Source organism: Lepisosteus oculatus, chromosome 2, assembly GCF_040954835.1.
Source record: "Lepisosteus oculatus isolate fLepOcu1 chromosome 2, fLepOcu1.hap2, whole genome shotgun sequence".
NCBI classification, from domain to species: domain Eukaryota; kingdom Metazoa; phylum Chordata; class Actinopteri; order Semionotiformes; family Lepisosteidae; genus Lepisosteus; species Lepisosteus oculatus.
The window spans coordinates 72,945,883-72,964,756 of record NC_090697.1 but is presented as its reverse complement, the minus strand read 5'-3'; the positions used below and the strand labels follow the sequence as shown (position 1 = coordinate 72,964,756).

The 18,874-nt window shown below is 41.4% G+C and overlaps 1 protein-coding gene across 4 annotated transcripts in view; it reads left to right on the top strand.

Moving 5' to 3' along the window:
* pdlim2 (PDZ and LIM domain 2 (mystique)) overlaps positions 1-18,874 on the top strand; it is a 67,087-nt gene that overhangs the window by 26,939 nt on the left and 21,274 nt on the right. For all 4 annotated transcript variants that reach the window (XM_069183116.1, XM_015340717.2, XM_015340725.2 and 1 more), the window contains 3 exons: positions 3,247-3,316; positions 6,385-6,512; positions 8,642-8,714. In XM_069183116.1, the coding sequence (XP_069039217.1) occupies positions 3,247-3,316; positions 6,385-6,512; positions 8,642-8,714 (271 nt within the window). The remainder of the gene's footprint in view (positions 1-3,246; positions 3,317-6,384; positions 6,513-8,641; positions 8,715-18,874) is intronic.

Below are 18,874 nucleotides of genomic sequence, written 5' to 3'. Positions count from 1 at the left end.
CATCACATTTCTATTCAGTTTTGCAGTGTCTAGTAAATCAGAAAGCACTTTATAAGCTCATGTTCAGTGTATTCAATGGTTGTTTTCCATATGTCAGGTGTAATGCATATCGCTCAGAATGAATTAAGTCAAGATTTTTTAAGAGATGTCTTTTTTTTTAATAAAAACCAGTAAATGCAAAATGGGGAAAAATCAGAATTTTTTAGCAAACAGGTGTTGGGAACAAGCTTGTCATAGTGAAGCTTATTCTTGCAGAGAGTGAAAAGGACTGACTTCATACTGGAAACATTCAGAGGCTTTTTGTCCCACCATAGATGCCTGGGTGCCTATAGGCACTGGGACTCGATGACTAGAGATGTGTATCTTGCATCTTCAGCAATGCACCCTTGTCGTTTTTGAACCCATTGATGCTGTAACTCTTATTTTCAGTCTACTGCTAGCTTTGTTCCAGTTATACAAGGGTTGTTTCCAGTGAAATAAACAACAACTGGTGGGGAAATCCAAAATGTGGAAAGCTGCCAAACCAAGTGAAAAAAGGTATTTTCCATAGCAGAGCCGCACAGTGCCTCACTGGCCCAGAGCTTATCCTGGGTCCGATAGTGTTAAGCAGATGGAGAGCATGAGACTCCAACCTCCTCATTTATAGAGTTGGATAGAATGGAGCAGATGGGGTGAAGTACTTTAGTGGGGTTCAACAGCAGTATCTGCAGCAGGGATGTGAGCCCACAACCCATCAGATATAAGTCCAGAGGCTTACAGATTTAGCTGTGATGTCCCCACAATCCCTAGTGATGAGATGATTTCTGTGCCTTTACCAATAAGACTCTACTTTTAGGCAGGTGACGATGGCACAGCTCTGCCCTGGGGCACAGAAGGGGCATTGTAATCTAAAGTAGATGGAGTGATGACTTTTGGGCAGTGTAGGCTTGCAGCTGTGCTGTATCTGCCACCCAGCACACAGTCACCTCCTTTAACAGCATCTCACAGGCCTCACAAACAGTCTGAACAAACTCTGATTTTGCTGGTGCTGATGTCAGGAGCTAGGCCCTCTAGGAAATATCTTAACTAAGTTATTTTAGCCAAAAAAATGCAATTACTGGTTTGCTACAGATCTCAATGACAGTGTTGTTCATTCTAGTTTATAGTTTAATAGGTATAGCCTGTAAACCTTTTTGAGCTAGTGACACGAGTCCTAATTACACACAAGACAGAACAACTGTCATGCAATTCATCTCATGTTCTATGTTCTGATCTGCAGCTGAGAATAAACTGCGTTGCTTTGCTCTCCATTCTTTCCACAAGTTATCTTATGTTAAAGACTATGAATTGAAACTCTCCATAATGAGCATTTTCGTATGTATGAAAAGGCTTTATATGGAGTTGAGTAGTAATGGTAATAACATTAATTGTGTATCTCTTGTGGAAGTTCTCCACTGTACATGTGGATTATTTTTTAAAAAAAATCTGGTTTAAAAGGACTTAAGGAGAATGACTCCCTTTTTGAAGTGTTTTCAAACTGCAAGCATGCTGTAGTGCATTGCCACATAGCCGTTTCAAGCGCAAACCATGCACCAGTACATTTTAAATACTCATGTGGTAAAACGCTCATTTTCTGTGATAATTGCTCTGTGACTGATGTTCAGACGGCGCTCCATGTCTATCCACACGTGCGTGCTCAGTCCACAAGCTTATCCACTGTGTTCCTATCCGCATGCGTGTCATTAGCTATGCCTCACAAACGACCCGTCTGCGTTATGCCGGGACTGCAGATCCTTTCTCTAAACTCCAGCGGCTTTTCCAAATAATGAGCGATGAACAAGAGTTATTCAGACTTCTTGGCCAAGCTGTCAGAACTGGCTTTTCTGCACAATTAACGATCGCATTGAAAGTATAAGCTTCATTACCAGTCCAGCATGCTTCTTTTCTTAATGGTTCTTGACTGCAGCATGGTTTGTTTATAGTATGGCGGAGCAGGCTTATTGGAAGGGAGGAAATGTCAAAAAGACCCTCTAAAGAACACTGTGTTCTCTCGATTTTTCTTCTTTTTTGGTGCTGGTATTCTTCTATGTCGAAATTGAAATTTTCTTTGAGCAAACCAGAGATTGCAGAACAGCAAAACCTTTAAACTGCTTTGCAAAGATAGTCTGTGTTATTAGAATAATAAACTTTATTTTATATAGCGCCTTTTAAGGTGGCTTCTCAAAGCGTTTACAGAATGACAAAGAACACACAAGATACACCTACAATACACAGAGGAGACTGTGGATGGTGGTATTAAGTATAGTAGGAGCAGAGGGGTAAAGAATGGAACCAGTTAAGTAAAGGCTCTTCTAAAGAAGAAGGTTTTGAATCTGGATTCAAAATCTGGAGTTTAGAGAAGGTGACTCTCTGATATCCTTGGGAAGAGAGTTCCAGAGCTTGGGGACATAACAGGAGAAGGCCCTGTCACCCATAGAATGTAGACAGACTATTACAGACCAGGTAGGCTGAATGGTCTCCTCATTTGGACATGCTCTTATTGTTTGGCTGCTGGACAACAAAACTTTAGCGCCTCAGTTTCCTTTTGTTCAAATTCAAGTCTGCCTGTCTCAATTACACTTCACGATGCCAGCTTTGCTGAATGCACCTAACAATGCAGACCAGGGCAGAAGTTGTCTCAGTGTTGGTTCTCATGCAGATTATGTCATGGCGATACTGGAGTCTAGGGCAGGGGTGTGGCTGAACGCTTCATGCAGTGCAGATTGCATTCTGGGGCAACTTTCCATATTGCCCAGGGGGTTGATGGTGAAATATTTGGCACCCCGTCTGTGACGAGAAGTGCTGTACCCCAGTTTACATTGGGGGGTGTGTTCTTGAAAAGCGTCCCGTATAGTGAATCAGCAGATAAAGAATTGATTTTCCCTGTAAGGTTGTATGAAAGAGGAAGGCTGTGTTCAGAAATTGTCCACATACTAGCATAAGAAGAATGTTGTTTGAAAAATTAATTTCTGTTAAAGTACACAATGTGAACGTTTGTTGCACCATGCAGAATATTTAACTATTATTGGAATTGCATTATAACAGTTTACACTTCTGTTTATTCACTGTATATTGCATGTTTATTAATAATCATGATAATATACATACTGTTCGGATGTGAAAGAAGTGACATTTTATGTTCCCAGTCTCTCCTCTGTTAGGACTATGTGAACTCTAAATGAAGATCAGCTTTTCAGCATTTCTTCTCCTTGTGTTTGTCTTGAGCAGGTCAGAACCCCTCTCCCCTGGACAGACAAATGGGCTCACCTCTCCAGAACACCTAGCCGTCCGATTCCAGGTCTGTACCTCTTCTGTTAAACCAGAACTTTTCAATGGAACAGAAGGCCTGTTTTTGCAAAGCATCTGCAGCCGTTTTCTCAAGATATGGATGTGAAACAAAATTATAATTTGCCTCGTATTTTTATTTGGTGAGATTTGTTAGGATTTATTCATTTGCCTTTATCTATGGCAATTTGCAGGGGTACCACATATAAAAAATGGAGTACAATCTGTATGTGCGAAAAGATGTTGGTGTTTGTAAGATAAATGTATGAAGTCGCATAGTTGATATAACTTATAAGATTAGGAAATGGATTATAAATTCTTTACCGATTTTAGTTGGTCCTTTTATGGTCTCAAATCTTTTTTCCCCGTCTTATAGGAGACGTTGTTTCTCTCTTTGTCCCTGTTCTCCGAGATAAAAAAAAATGATTCTGTTGTGATCTCTTCCACGTGGCATTTATTAAAAAGTGTGTTCCTTTAGTTCCGGAATATACAAGTTGTTCCATCCATCTTCTGAAGTACACAAGGTATTCTGCAATGTACTGCTCTACATACTGTACCTCTTGCAACTAGGAGGATGTAATGCTGCACAATGTGTAAAAAACATGTACTGAGCCAGGAGTGCAGTTAATATGCCTCCTGTAAGGAGTTGTGAACTTTGCAGATTTGGAACAGTTCCATGTAGGAAAAACATTTGGGTGGTGATACTCAGGTGTCTAGCCTGTGGGAGCAGACCTCACTGCACAGCTGACCGGTTGGCATCCTTTACTGCGCATGTGTTTGGCAAGACTGGACAAGCAGCCTTCTTATCAGAACAGTGTGGCTCAGAGCCGTCTAACTCTGGATTACTTGTAATTACTCGGCTACTGGGGTCAACCTGAAAACGCTGCCCGAAGATCTGGAAGTTCCTAGGGTTAAGCTGAACAAAGAAAAATACATTGAAGTGTTTTTCTTTTTCCTTACAGTAATGCAGAGCTACTTTGGTCTGACGTGGTGAATATTGGAATCCTACACTGCTGTGAATCAGTCACGTTTCACTGACTATTCATCCCAAATGACGTAGTACAATATTAGATGTCATGTTAAACAGTATTCTGTTGGATCAAAGGCAAGAGACAGTAAGAGAAAAATCATTACTACTGAATGTTGTTTAGTCTTTGTTTCTAAGAGCATGGGCTAGAATAAAAAGCAGAGGGACATTTTATTGAACAAAAGTGACCCAACCACTTCTGTGACACACCAATTTCTTTGTGATGATGCATACATCTTTCAGCAAGCCACAGTAGAGGCTTATGGTCATCTTTATTCCATGCTTCAGAATAAAGATCCCAAAAGAGTTTCAAGTGGCTCAAAGCAGTAAAGGCATTTGCTCAGAGTGCATGTTGAGCTCTGTGGGTAAGACATTGCTGGTGTGAGCCTGGGTTGTTACTTGCAAGCTGTGACCACTATTGCCTATGTGGCAGCACGCAGTTGGCAGACCAAAACTAGGATAGGACTGGACGTAGGCAAGATTTCTCTCTCCCTTCCAGCAAGCTGTGACCACCTGGGCACCTGCGGACCTGTGGTGGCATCGATCGGAGAAGCACTAGCACTCCTCTGTTAGAAGTTCAATCCCCTGCCCCACACTTGGGATCTTGGAGCATGTGACATGGCTCCACAGATGGGCATGTTGGAGGAGTTCACGTTGCTCATTCTCTTCTGGGTGGATACCAGGAGTCATTGCTGGAAAAGAGTCTTCACCACAACAATTTGGAACCACCATTTGGTTTAAATATGAAGGAAATAATACAGGATTCCACAGATAAAACAAAATACCATATGCAGACTGTTTTCTTCACTCTTCAGAATGCTTCCCCACTGTTTCCAATGCTTAAATCTTTGTTCTGACCACCACTCGGGTTTTTCATTTTATTTCTCAAATGATGACTTGTCCACAATGACTAATCTATGAAATCCTTCTGCGTGCAGTTCCCTTTGGATTTTGGTGGTGCCAGGTTTAAAATCTGGTATACTGGCTGACTTCCTGAGGAATTCTTTCTGCTAGTCATGGGGGTTGTTTTTCACACCATGCAGTGCTTTCCTGGCCCTGTCTGTTTGTGGTTTTGGGCTGCAGTCCTGTTGTGAACACTGACACAAACTCTGAGATTTGGGACTCTCATTAAGGTTAATCTTAATCTACCCAAGAAATTACAAATATTGCCCCATAATGAAAGCCTCTATTTTAATTTGTCAGGGTCATGTCACCTCTTTACAGTCTGATATTTTTGCTTTACTATGTCTGTGCCTAATGCATGGGACTTCCTAAAACTATATTAATGTAACAAAAATATGTCCATATTCTGTACAAAATATAACGAAACTGAAGTGAGATCTTCTTGAGCAAACACGTTTTAACGTTAAATTGGAGAAAAAAGAGGAAACATTATTTTTAGAACCAAAAGGCCTCCGTCAGGCAACAGCTGCTTCCTTTTTTGTAGAAACATCCTGTTCCTACTGCTGCATTTGTGCAATTGGACAGATGCCTCTTCGAGCAGTGACCGGCAAAATCCCATAAGTCCAGGATTTTGATTCCTGTCCTCTTCATGATGGACGTTTATGGTCAAAATGGTTTCTTTGAGCTCTCCAAAGATTATAGCATACTTCAAAATTATGGAAAACATCTGTTTCCTTAAAAATTATAGAACTTGGTAAAAGCATTTTGGGTATAGAATGCAATGTATTTGGACAAGAGATGCTAAAATGTGTCGTGTTTTGTGGTACAGCTATGACTGTAGCTGAAGCTCTGTGATGTTCAACAGTTTAATTAAAAGCAGTATAGATGGGGAAAACGGAGTCTGTTGGACATTTTTAACTGGTTTAATATACTTTAAACTTGATAGGCCATTCAGCAATGTTTCAAGTGGAGGAAAAAAGGTGAGGCTTGCGGTAATGATGTAGTTTCATTTAAAGTAAGCAGTCTTTTTTTTTCGCAAATCTTTAAGAACCAATTGGTTAACTGACAATCTGTGCCCCTTAACTACAGAGGGGTATCTTCCTTTAAGAAGCGAATAGTTTTACAGAGCTCTTAATTCTTTCCTTGTTTAGGAGGCCCTGCAGCCAAGCCGAGATGAAAACTACAACGATTATTCGTTCTCTGGCCCACCATCCCTGTCACCAACTCCTTACTCCGCAGAGAGGAAGAGAGATGCACACACAACCTTCAGCACCAAGAGGTACCAGACTTCATAAAAGTTGCTATATTATATCAGATCATCACACCGCCACCATCTCCACCTCCCAGTTCATGGTGTTTAGACTTGGTAATTTTTTTCATTCATTTCCGCCACCTTATAGTATCCAGTTATTTTTCCAATTCACCGCTGCTTGACACCAGCCAGAGAAAATCACACAAGATTACTAGCTTCCTCCGAATTAGGTGGTATACAAAACAAGAAGGAGCCATTAAGCCTGTGCCAAGCCAAGATCGATCAAATAATACAGCTCCTGTGCCCCAGTGTGGTCTGACATGGACTACAGTAAAAAGGCAAGCACCTGCCTAGTGACAAAAGCTACTGCACCAGAGTAATTAGAAGATTCTGATCGGTCATGGTTAAAAGGCAGGAACTGTTTTCCACTGTTTTTTACAGTGAAGTACTCGCGTAATACGTGTTGAGACAATGCTGAAGGACCTACCAGGGTTATTGGGAAGAAGCTGCAATAGTAGGCCAACGTATTTGATAACTAACATAAGATAATGACATAAGCCCGCATACCTGGATCTTGCAAGGGTAATTGTAATTTTTAATCTGCTTTAGGAGGATGCACAAGAGTCCCTTTGTCTCGCAGCCTCTCAAGATTACAGGAGCTGTCGAATATAATGGCAGTTGCCAGTAAAATATCCCAAACGTTCAATCTCGTGCCTTGCAGTGTGGAATCGATGTTGCATGTTCTGAGGCAGCATTCCACTTTTTTTGTGATTGTGAGGTTGTACTTGGCACGTCATTCATTGCCTGTAACCAAAAATAAAATAACATATTTCAAGAGAGAGACACATTCCAGCCATCACTCCATTTGTTTGAAGGATTAATGTCTGAAAGCTGGAATCCTGAGAGAGGGGAACAACAGAATATCTTGGAATGCAGCAAAGGTCACGCCTGCGAATTTCTGCCTTGTGTTTTGTAAAAGGCAAGATGAATTCGAAGAACAGGAAAGTAGCATGCATGATAAGTCATTGTGGATAGTGAAGATCTTAATGATGGGCTAACATGATTGGGTAAAAGCCATTCTTCATGGATTCTGTGCATTTCTGAAATGTGTATTGAAAGGTATTCCTGACTTTTTTTCATTTCTCTGGGGGAAAAAATGCCTAGATGAAAATATTTAGGTTACTTACTCAAGAATGCACAGAACTATTTTTTTTAAACAGCCTTTTGTTTTTCTTGAACTTTTGCTTAAAAGCAATGGGAGAGAAAATTGGAGGCACTGTTTCCCATAATTTCATTTGAATTACTTGCCAGTGATGCATGACAGATTCATTTAATAGCTATTTTAACTTGTTGTTTCACCCAGTAATCGACAATGGTATTGTTTGCATTGTAGCTGTGCTTACATTATTATTATTAATGTATTGTCTATTGCACATGTACTGTAAATTTGGGCCACTTTGTCCCAAGAAAGCATGATTTTGAAAGTGTACTCAACTTCGTCTGTGATAAGTACACACTACTGAAGCTTCCATGTGGCTTCACCATAATGATGCTTGCTCAAGTGCAGGCTGAAACCTGTGATCCAGGCTCGAACTTGCAACATCTAGAAGATGTCACCAGCTGATTATGACTGAAACTGGCCAAGTGGCCAATAGGCTGAGTGCCATCGATGATAGGGGCAGCGTGGGATTAGTTGACCACAGCCGTCTTGGCTTGTGACATCACGTTGACCCCAGCACCTTCCCAGAAATCCATGCTGTAGATGAAGAACACTCCTCAAATCTTCTCTGAACCTCTGGTACCGGGCCATATTGCCCGTGATGTCTGAAATGGGGTGTGGTTCAAAAAAAGAGAAGTGCACACATCAAACTTTAAATAAATATTTGATGGTCATGGTTCCCAAATGTCTAGAAAAAGCTACCTGGCAGAACTGTGCCAGGAAAAGAGGAAAATACATGTCCTGGAAAAGGTGTGGAAAGCTATAGTAACATTTCTATTAATATACAGGTGTAGGTACAAACTTGGCTGCGGTGTACTCAGATACTGTAGCTGCTAAAATTACACTGACCCAGTAAATGTGTTGTATAGATGCCATGGTATTCTACTTAAGTAATGGCTCACATATAACTGAAATGGTTTTCTCCCCCTGTTTGTAGCTTCCAGACACACTCGTGGTCTCCAGTGGAAAAGGTTGCTAGTCCCAGGACCTCCTCAAGACCGGTCTCCCAGGTGAGTGGGATACAACAATTCCTTCGCAGTAATCACAGCTAGAGGATTGGAGGATTTCAGAAGAATAGGAATCCACTGATTTGTTAAAATCCATTGAATTTCTTTGCTTAGCAAAGCACCTACCTCTAAATCTCTGATGGAAATAGGTGCTGAATTCACAAGTCTGCCTATGAATGTAGTTAGGAGGTTTTGAGCTGCAAAAAAGTGAAGCTTCATATTCACCTATATAAGTGGTCTTCGCAGTCCTGGAAAGTTTTAATCCAGTTATCCTTACAGGTGCTTACAGATCAGTAATAAACATGATCAACTAAGCAGGTAGCTTGTTCAGATTCATGAGTCCTGAAGGGTATTCAGATTTGTATTTCATATCTCTAAATAAAATTGTTACAAGGCTTTGGGAATAGATTTAGTGGTTTTCTCTAAAATTAAGGCTTTCTAGGACTTGGGTTGAAGACCCCTGATTAGTATATACTAATGTACGGCAAACATACAACAGTGGTCTCGTACATTTAATCAAGAGGTTTAAATAGGTATCAAGCAGTCTAAATGTGATACAAAATGCTGATCAAGGGTATTTGGAAATGTGCAAATTAGCTTGGTGATCTTTCCCTTTTCTTGTTAATTAAAATTATTTTTTTGAATGACTAAAGAGATCCTTAATCTACTCAGAAATAAGGATCCAAAAACTCCTGGCATTTTTAAGAAATCGCATGACTTGAGCTCAGGATTTTGGAGCTCAATGAACAATGCTGCTCAAATGCTAGAAAGTGAAGAACATTATGTACTGTATGTGTCCAATGAGTTATTGATGTAAAACATAGATCTTGTTTTCCCACTATGTATCAGTATAAAAAAAACTGTTCACATACTTCAGATACTTTAAATGGTCTCATGATTAGCAGTTTTTTTTTCCTTTGAATGAGAAGTACCACATTTTCCAGTTGAGCAGAAAGATTAGAGCGATCCTGTGTTCAGCCCTTTTTCTGAGTGACTTTGATATAATGCTCATTTAGAACAGATGTGCGTTATCACTGTGCTGGGGTCGACCTGTCACTGTTTCTGTACAGAAGGATCGCGATAGCTGGGTTGATCAAGCTGGAACTCTACACTGCTAGTATTGTTCAGGATTAGTCAAAACAACCCTTTTCGAAATCAAAACAAACTGGCAGTCTTGAGAGAGTAATTGTACTGTAGATGTATTTCCTCAGTTAAAGATATGTATTGCCATTCCTTTCTACTGCTTTGTCTGAAGGTTTTACCACAGTGTACATCCTGTTTGAACCTCCATTGCTAATTTGAGTCGCCTACCAGAAGCAATGAACTATTGCATTAAATAACGTTCTACAGATATTCCTAAGAACAGACATGTTTTTAAGTTGGATAAATAATGCAGCCATTAAAGAAGAAAGTGACAACAAATTTAAGTAAAGCAAAGAGATCTAGGAAAGCAATATCTCTCCTTATTCAACTGATTTCTTGAAATACGTAGCATACCATCTATACTAAGCAGAGCCAAGAAAAATTATATTAATAATTTCATATTAATCGTAGGAACTTAACATCGTAAAATCATATCTCCAAATACTGAAGTGTGGTCTGGGTTTCCTGCAGCATGTCTATCCTCAGTCGGAATGTCAGCCTAGCACATGAGCGTCGACATCAGGCCCTGTACTAAACACTACAGTGTTGGTGTCTCCTAGGCTTTGTGCTGTGCTTTGTGTTGCATACCATGTCAAGCCTCTACATTTTAATTATGTGGCTGATTCTATACTGTAATGCAACAGTAAATAGAAGTACAAGGGGTCATCGGAGTCTCCCTTACTTTTTTGTCTGCGAAGTACTTTGTGGTGCTCACTGTCTGGTTTTCTTGTATTGCATGGAGGTCCTGATCATGAATGTTTCATCTGTCAAGCACTCCTGAGAGATTTTATAGATTTGCTTTATTTTGACCACATCCAGTGCTGTCTGGGACCTGGACTGCTGCTATCTGGACGTTTTGAGGAAAGCAGAGTCATGTCCATGTGTGTCATATTAGGATTTTTTGGAAATGTTCAGGAATGTCTGTATCTGTAGGGGGAAGGGTGGAGCAGAATGAGGAACCTCACATTCTGAGTTGGCATGATCAGTGGTTTTTGGGGCCCTATTTCAAAAGTCAGTTTCTTTATCATTTTTTTTCCTCCTGGCTTTTTCTCCCCGCTCAGATTGCAATTAATCCCTTTGTGTGTGCTACAAAGATAGAAAATCAGGGAGTGCTCTCAGCTGTTTCTGCCAAATTGACGCCTCTCCACTCCTCTTCCTGACAGAGTTTGATTTTCCCATATTAAACATTTCCAAACGAATACTTGGAATCTGCAGCTGCTGCTCAGCTAAACCTACTTTGCTCATGCTAAACAGGGAAAGGATGGAGAAAACTCAATGGCCTTTATATTCTGCTGCAGCCAAGCTGCCCGCTCTGTAGTACAGAATTTAGATGGGCATTTTGCTCATATTTACCCACAGTGGAAACTCGGCTACTGCCTGCTGAGGCCAGATTCGACGTTGCATGTCTATCATGATCATGAATGAGAAGGAAAGAGCTTAGGCAACAGCTGTGGACATGAGTGCCTTATTTGTTCTATCCACTTTTGCAAGCAAGGTGCAAGGCAGAGTCATTGCCTGAAGATATAATTGAGGTTGTATTTCCACTGAAGTGCCAGTACTGGAGTAACAAAATAGACCATCAAATAACAGCAGCTATAAACCTCAATTGACGGGACAACACTGAGACACTGAAGGCCAGCTGTGTCAGCTGAACCCCTTCAGCAACCGCTTGGCTGCTGAGCTTCAAGCGTAGAGCTGCACTGGCTGCAAAGGAACAAGTAGATTCATCTTGGGGTGAAAAGCAGAAATTGAGGTGTTGAGGCTGCTGAGCCTTCTCCAGTTGTGAGCTCGCTCTTAGGCGTTTCACCTCTGTGCTTTGGATACCTGAAGAAGGCTCAGCGGACTAAATGTTTTTTTCTTTCCACTTTTCGGAGTGGAATTCGCCTCTGTTTGCAAGGATAAAGGACCTTTACAGCTGGCTTTTTAGAACCCATTCCAATTCATGAAGCCCTGCCCCTTCACCATGGAGGGGCTGTAATGTTGTATCAGCTACTGTTCTCTTTAAAGCCACCTGAAAGTGTTTCCACATCACTGGCTGTGAGGCTCTAAAGAGCCGAGCCTCTGACTTCGTCTGTTTTTAGGATAATAGAGTGGGGTGGGGGAGGGCTGTGGAAGGGGTGTCGGGTGTCCTGAGAAATGGTGTGTTACAATAGGGGCTCTGATGGCAAAGTCTTGGGGGTGCTGGTGTTGTCTTTCGCCCCCATCACAAGGGCTGTCGCTGTGAAACTGGCTGAGGCTGGAGACTGTTTCTGGCAGGGGTGGGGGTGGGCACAAAGAGGGGAATCCAGCACCATTCCCAGGAAGATCCATGACTCTCCATCACAGCCTCCAGAATCTCTTTCCCTTCTCCTGATCACAGGACAGGGCTGCCCATTGTCCGGCCTGTCTTTCACGATTCTTTCGCCATGGGACGTCTCTGAAAGAGCAGAGCGCACGGATGCACAACCATACAAAAGACTCGCTGCTTTTTAGAAATGCAAAGATCTGATTTTTGTGTGGAGAAGGCTGTCCCAAGTCCATTTTAAATGCACTCTAAATATCATAAATATCTTCAGTGTCCAAAAGCGAGTTTGAAAAACAACACGATATAGTACAGCTTTTATTTAATTTTTTGGTTTAAATGAGAAATGTAATATTACACTTATAGTGCTTGAATGGAGTGTCCAGAAAAAGCACTTTACAGGTAGTGGGCACTCCCCATGTGGATGCTGCGACAGCAGCCGTAGTGCACCAGTACGCTCACCACACACCAGCTCTCAGTGGGGAGGAGAGCAGAGAGTAATGAAGCCAGTTAATAGATGGGGATTATTAGGAGGCCATGATTGGTAAAGACCAATGGGAAATTTGGCCAGGATGCCGGAGTAACATCTCTACTCCTTTCAAGAGGCACCCTGGGATTGTTAATGGCCACAGTGAGTCAGGACCTTAGTTTTGTCTCATCTGAAAGACAGCTCCTTTTTACAGTGTAGTGTCCCCGTCACTATATTGGGGCATTAGGACCCACACAGACAGCAGGGTGAGCACTTCCTACTGGCCCCACTAACACCTCTTCCTGCAGCAACCTTAGCTTTCCCAGGAGTCTCCCATCAGGTACTGACCAGGCTCACACCTGCTGAGTTTGTGGGTAGCAAGTTGTGAGCTGCAGGGTGATATGGTTGCTGGCGTTCCATTTGAAAATGTAGGATACCATTGGTCATAAAAGCTAATCTCCCAAGATTATAGCAACCTTCAGAGATCTGTGCTCCTCCTCAAATCATTACCAGTGACATGACTGGATACTCTTTGGAAAGATGAGAGGGTGGGGCTCTGCAGTTTATTTTTCTTTGCAAATCAGCTCTGAATAATGTAATTTCTGTGATTATTTTCTGAATTAGTCCAGGCTATCACACTTTGCCTGTCACTGCTCATTTGAATCACTTTTTGTTTCCCTAAGAAACCTTCTAGGTTCAGGGTTGCCAGTATGTAATGCAACTATTATAAACCGAATATTGAAGAAATGTTTTTGGGGGCTTTTTTGGAAAGGTTGTTTGGATACAAATTTAATAGGTCCCTGGTTGTTGTTTTGACATCTAGCCAAGCACAGACTATAAGAGGAACTACTGCAACACAGAGGAGGATCATGTCTGTTTAGGAAATTAAAGAGAGCTGTAGGAGGTATTAACACATATAGGCTTGTGTTTTTTTTTTTAAATGAGCATCAAAGCTTTTAGCTACCGGTAATCTAGCTTGTTAACACTTGTATTGAAACACACTAGCAATAATTCCTCTTTTTTTCATGTTTGTGGTCATTACTTCTCTCCGGCTCCATGGTTAAATTCTCCTTTAGACTTCCCCATCAGTTTTAAGATTATTTAGCAGGGAGCAACATTTTGTGAAGCCTTTTCTTTTTTGCTGGACTAGTGAGTCAACCACCGCAGCTAAGGAACGGTGTGCACAATGTGTGAGAAATGATATGAACAGGGGCAATAAAGGCAGCTCATTTCTAAAATATATTTGTAAAGCTGGAATTTTAAGAAAGTGCCCCCCCACCTCTTCAACTTCCTAGCCAAAACAGACTGCAAATCGCTGTGCTAGATTAATGTGCTATTCCAGGGTTGTCAGGACCAGAGGTGCTGTTTAGTTTGGCAAGACTGGGGTCTGCTGCCTGGCTATTTCCATAATCCCACACGAGGGGAGTGTTTTGTGTATGTGGGGTGGGGGGGAATTGTTTTCTTATTCTTGGAGTGAGAATTGGGAGCTGTCAGTGCCAACAATTGTAAAGGCATCTCCATTAATAAAACTAGCCCATTGGCTGGTGTCCCATGGGCAGCTTACTTCCTGTCCCTGAGCTTTTTCTTTCAGGTGGCAATTTCAGACCAGTTCTGCTTCCATAAATCTTCCCTCTTCCAGGCTTTTAGTCTTGTCTAAATGTCTTAGACAATGTCTGTTTCACTTATTTTATAAGCCTTCGGCCTCAAGAGATAAGTCTTTTTATTGGAATCCCATTTGCATGCCTGTTTCGTGGATTTAAAGCTTGTTATTTTAAAAATGGATGTCTTTCCTCCTCTGCTCTAAAAACAAAAACATGAGAATAATCTGGAATCTGCTGGTTCTAGAAAAATTCTACAGAATCCCCCCCCCCACCACCACCGCCAAAGTTGATCAGATAAACTCTGGTGTCCTCATCACCATGACAGGGCTTTGTTTAAAATTGTGATTCTGCTCCGTCAGATAGCTTTGAGAACCAGTTCGACCTGCTTGCTCACTGTTGTCCTTGGCCTTCGCTGTTAAACTGTATCTTACACTTGCAGGTTTTATGCGTTTCGGTCCTTTATCTCTTTAGAGCATTGTTGCTCCTGCACAGATAGCAGACCGACAGGCCAGCTCAAAATCAAAATGAATCTGCTAGGGGGATTACCCCTGATCTTAGTCATCAAATCGTTAAAAAGATACTAGGTAGCAAGCAAGCGGTCCGTTTTAATAGTTTTTTTTTTTCCTATCGCAGATTTGACATTCAAGGTTTGATATATTTAACTTAAAAAAATGTTCTATTAATGGCAACAGCCAACTACAGTATATTGAATACATATTGGGGAAAATTAAAATAAGTGACATTTACTCATTTTTATCAAAGATTACAGCACCTTATAACAGCTTTATGCAAGTGAGTTCTGGCTCCAGGCTGTTCTCTTGTAATCTGCTGTAATAGCCGTGTCAGCCCTGGGCATACCCTGTTCAATTGTTGACTGCGTCATTCCTGCTCGGCTCTCATGGCAGCGAGTACAGCCTCTCTGAAATTACGTCCTATAATTACCATGTAATTAGATGCATTTTCCAACCAACAGTAAGCATTAAACAGGCAAAAGTATTTCACCTCCAGTGAACTTTAACAATCTAAGGAGTGCACTGTTTAATAAAGGTCACAATTTTTTTTGCTGTGGTTTGAGAACTGATATACTGTATGTAGTTTATGAAAGTGTATTTCTTTCAATTTAGAATACGTACTTTGTTTTGACTTTAATTGGAATGAATTGAATTATCCCAGGTCTTTAAAAACTGCCTCATAGCTACAGGGTCCTGAGTCACTTTCCAGAATGGGGGGGGGTCCTTCTGTGTGGAATTTGCATATCTGCCCTGTGTCTTTGTTTTCTTCAGGTTTTCCAGTTTCCCTCCTGCCATCCAAAGACATGTTGTCAAGATTAATGGGTGCCTCTAAATTCTCCTTTTGTATTGTATGTGCCCTGCAATGCACTGGTAACCCGTCCAGGGCATCAACCAGCTATGCTTCCTGGATTGGCTACAGCTTGCCACAGTCTTCACTAGCAATAAACAGCTTTCTGATGGTAGCTTTATGCGTATGAATTATTTCATATGGTTGATGCAAGATTTAATTTATTTGGGTGTCTTAAAATTCTTAATTGTAGAATATGAATTTTCACAAACTCAGTATTAAGATAATAGCATTGTGGCAGACTAGGGTGGAGTTACATTATGCCAGTATCTATGCTGAACTCCATACGATTTTTACTGCACAGCCTGGACCACCAACTCTGGTCCCGATGCCCTGCGTTTCAGGAAGCTGTCCATTGGAACGTGCAACTTCAGCCTGGATGTAGTGAATCCGGGAGAGGCACTCAAGAGACTCGTCATAGAGAGAGGAGAGTGGGAGGTCACTAGCTCCCTTCCTCGTGGAACAAGCTGTTTAAAGAAGCAAACCCCTTCTCTGTCTTTGGGTGGTGGTAGGAAACCACAGTAGCCCAGAGGAAACCCTCATGACCACAGGATAAGCATGCAAACTCCACTCATGACGAATCAGGGCTGGAATTGAACACGGCACCCTAGTGCTCAGAAGCAGCAGCACTAACCACTATGCCACCCATGAAGTACCCTTCTCCTTAAAACATCAACAGCTTAAGACCAGGACCGGGGCTTGGGACCAGGTACCATGTAACTAGCAAATAAAAGTAATATATGGTCATTTCAGCTTATAAAATCTTGGATGGATTTAACTGCTATAAATACCATATCGCAACACTCCAGCATGTTCAGTTCCCAAAGTGCATCAAAATCTTGCCTTTAGTATTGCTCTTTAATTTGCATAGCATTTTGACTATTTTCTTAACTTGCAAAGAATATATAGATATTTGGTATTGCTATGCAGTTGGGAAAGGCTCTTGCCATCAGGCAATAGACTGCGATTGAGATTGTCTGTCTCCTTGCTCAGATCATATCTTTTTATATAAAAAAGCAAGTTTCCCTTATTATCTCTGACATGTGTTTCCTATCAAGTGCAGTCTGTTGGACTGACTCACTTTGGTGTTCTCTTTCTGGGTGGAATTGAATGAAATGTGCTTGTCATTACCACTGGATGCGAATCTGTGTTCTGTGTCAAGTACAGCCAGTCCAAAATGATATTTTAATAGCCATGGCACCTTGTTACTGTGCAGTCAAAAATGATATTGTACAAACCCTTTGGAAATCTTGTAAAAAATCTGGTTTGTGAGAATGATATTGCAATGAATTCTTAACCAGAAAGAATAATAAAATTTACAGATTGCACAGTTTTGCCTTTTTGGGAAAGGGTGCTGTATAAGCATTCTTATTAATCAACCATTGGGTTTGGCAAAACAAAAGGTAACTCCCATTGTAGAGTAGTTAGATCCCATTTGTACTTCACATGCTGCAGGCTCTGTTGCAAAAGTTGGACTTGAAGGCGAAAGATTAAATATTTAAACTCCACAGCTGTCTAAGCAAATGTACTCAAGGAAATGAGGTTCAGCTATACAGGATCTGCTCTGGGCATATGGAGGAGCCTTAGCTTTCAAAGCAGAGAGTAGTTCAATCTCCTATACACACGGGACTCTTAGTCCCTGTCATACTGAGGACTTGAGCTGGTTCTGGAAGACCCCTAATTCTCCAGCTATAATGGAACCAGGTTGCATACTTTCATAGACTGCCACAGTTTTTTGTCCATTGTAGCATGGACAATGCCTCGTTATTTTTAGTTCTTGGCCTTTGGCATCTGTGTGACTGCATGGCCGGAGGTGTGATCCATATTGATTTATTTGTAATGAAGAAAGTGGCCTTATTTTCACTTCTCTAAGAAACAGCATGAATGTGCAATAGATCTTTAACTTCAAAGTCTTCTCCCGCTCCTGTGACCGTTTTTATTTTGCCTGGATTCTGATGGGCATTTTAATTCCTGAATTTGCCCATTACTCTCCATTTGGAAAGCGGTATTTCATAGGTTTTAATATGACACCTGCCCTCAAATGCTAAAAACTCATCCCCCACCCAGGCTGCCGCACTCCTTACAATTGAAGCCTGACCCAGGGAGGTGTAATGCCTAAGAGAGGGTCCTGTCAAGAAGCCAACAACAGAATGCTTCCCCATCTTGTAAATTGGGTCTGGGCTTTGGGTCGGACATCCTGGGAAGCTCCTCAGAAACATTCCTGTTCCTCCCCTTGGGGCTTTTAGATTCTTTGTGTCTTGTGCAGAAGCTGTGATCTTTATCCAAAACAGATGCCCTTAAGTCCCTGAAAAAACTTCCTGTTTGTACAGTACTTTGGATGGATGTCAGTTTTTCTTACTGCACTATGAAGGACTGATTTTGATCTTAGGATTCATTGAACCATCAACTTCTTAGATCCTGACACCATTGACTTACAGAGTTTCCCTGTTGTGGTGCTTCAGACTTACCCATCGTATTGCATATTGTTTCTTCCTCTTTCTGTAGAACATCAGAAACCAAAAGCTGATGCCGAGTGGCACTGGGGCCCTGAAGCCTGTTGTCACCTTATATATGTACAGTACAAGTAAAACTACAACACTTTCATTCTTAAATCTTTCTGTCCTATCTCGGTACTGTAATAGTCCATCAGTTTGACAAATCATTCCCAGAAAAGGAGAGGTCTGTTTGTGTAGGAGTACAGGGTTTCTCAAACCAGGAGATGTAATTTACCAAAAACAAACTGGCAAAAATTCAAATACCAAGTTGCTGCTCCAGTACAGTATTACATTTACTACAAGGAGATTGCTTTATCAAAGATTATTCCCTTTTTATCTGTGCTTAGTGTCAATAAAATTATCAAGTGTCCATAAATAAAACTTGTAAATGAGAGTTCAGTAGAGCTAGGTGCACCCTTGGCACACTTTCCAGAAAGTAAAAACATCCATAAAGAGGAATTAAGATGGAGTTTTAAGCTGAAGTGTGTTTTCAGATTAAAATGTATGTGAGTGGGAATAGAAATGAGAGGTGGAGGAGAAGAATGGGAAAACAGGATTGCATTGGAGCCCAAACCCAGAGATCTGTTGCCAGTTTTCGGTGGAGCCGCTGGGCACAACAGACCCTTTAATATGACAGCTGAGAGACTGTGCAGAGGAGTTCTTCCTGAGCCGCACTGCCAAGCATTTTTTTAACTCCCCAAACCTCAGCACCCTAAGACACTGAAATCGAACATTTTGCCCAGCCTCCACAACCACCCCCCACCCACACACACGCACACCCTTCTTGTTCTTTGATGTGCCACATGTTGAGAGAC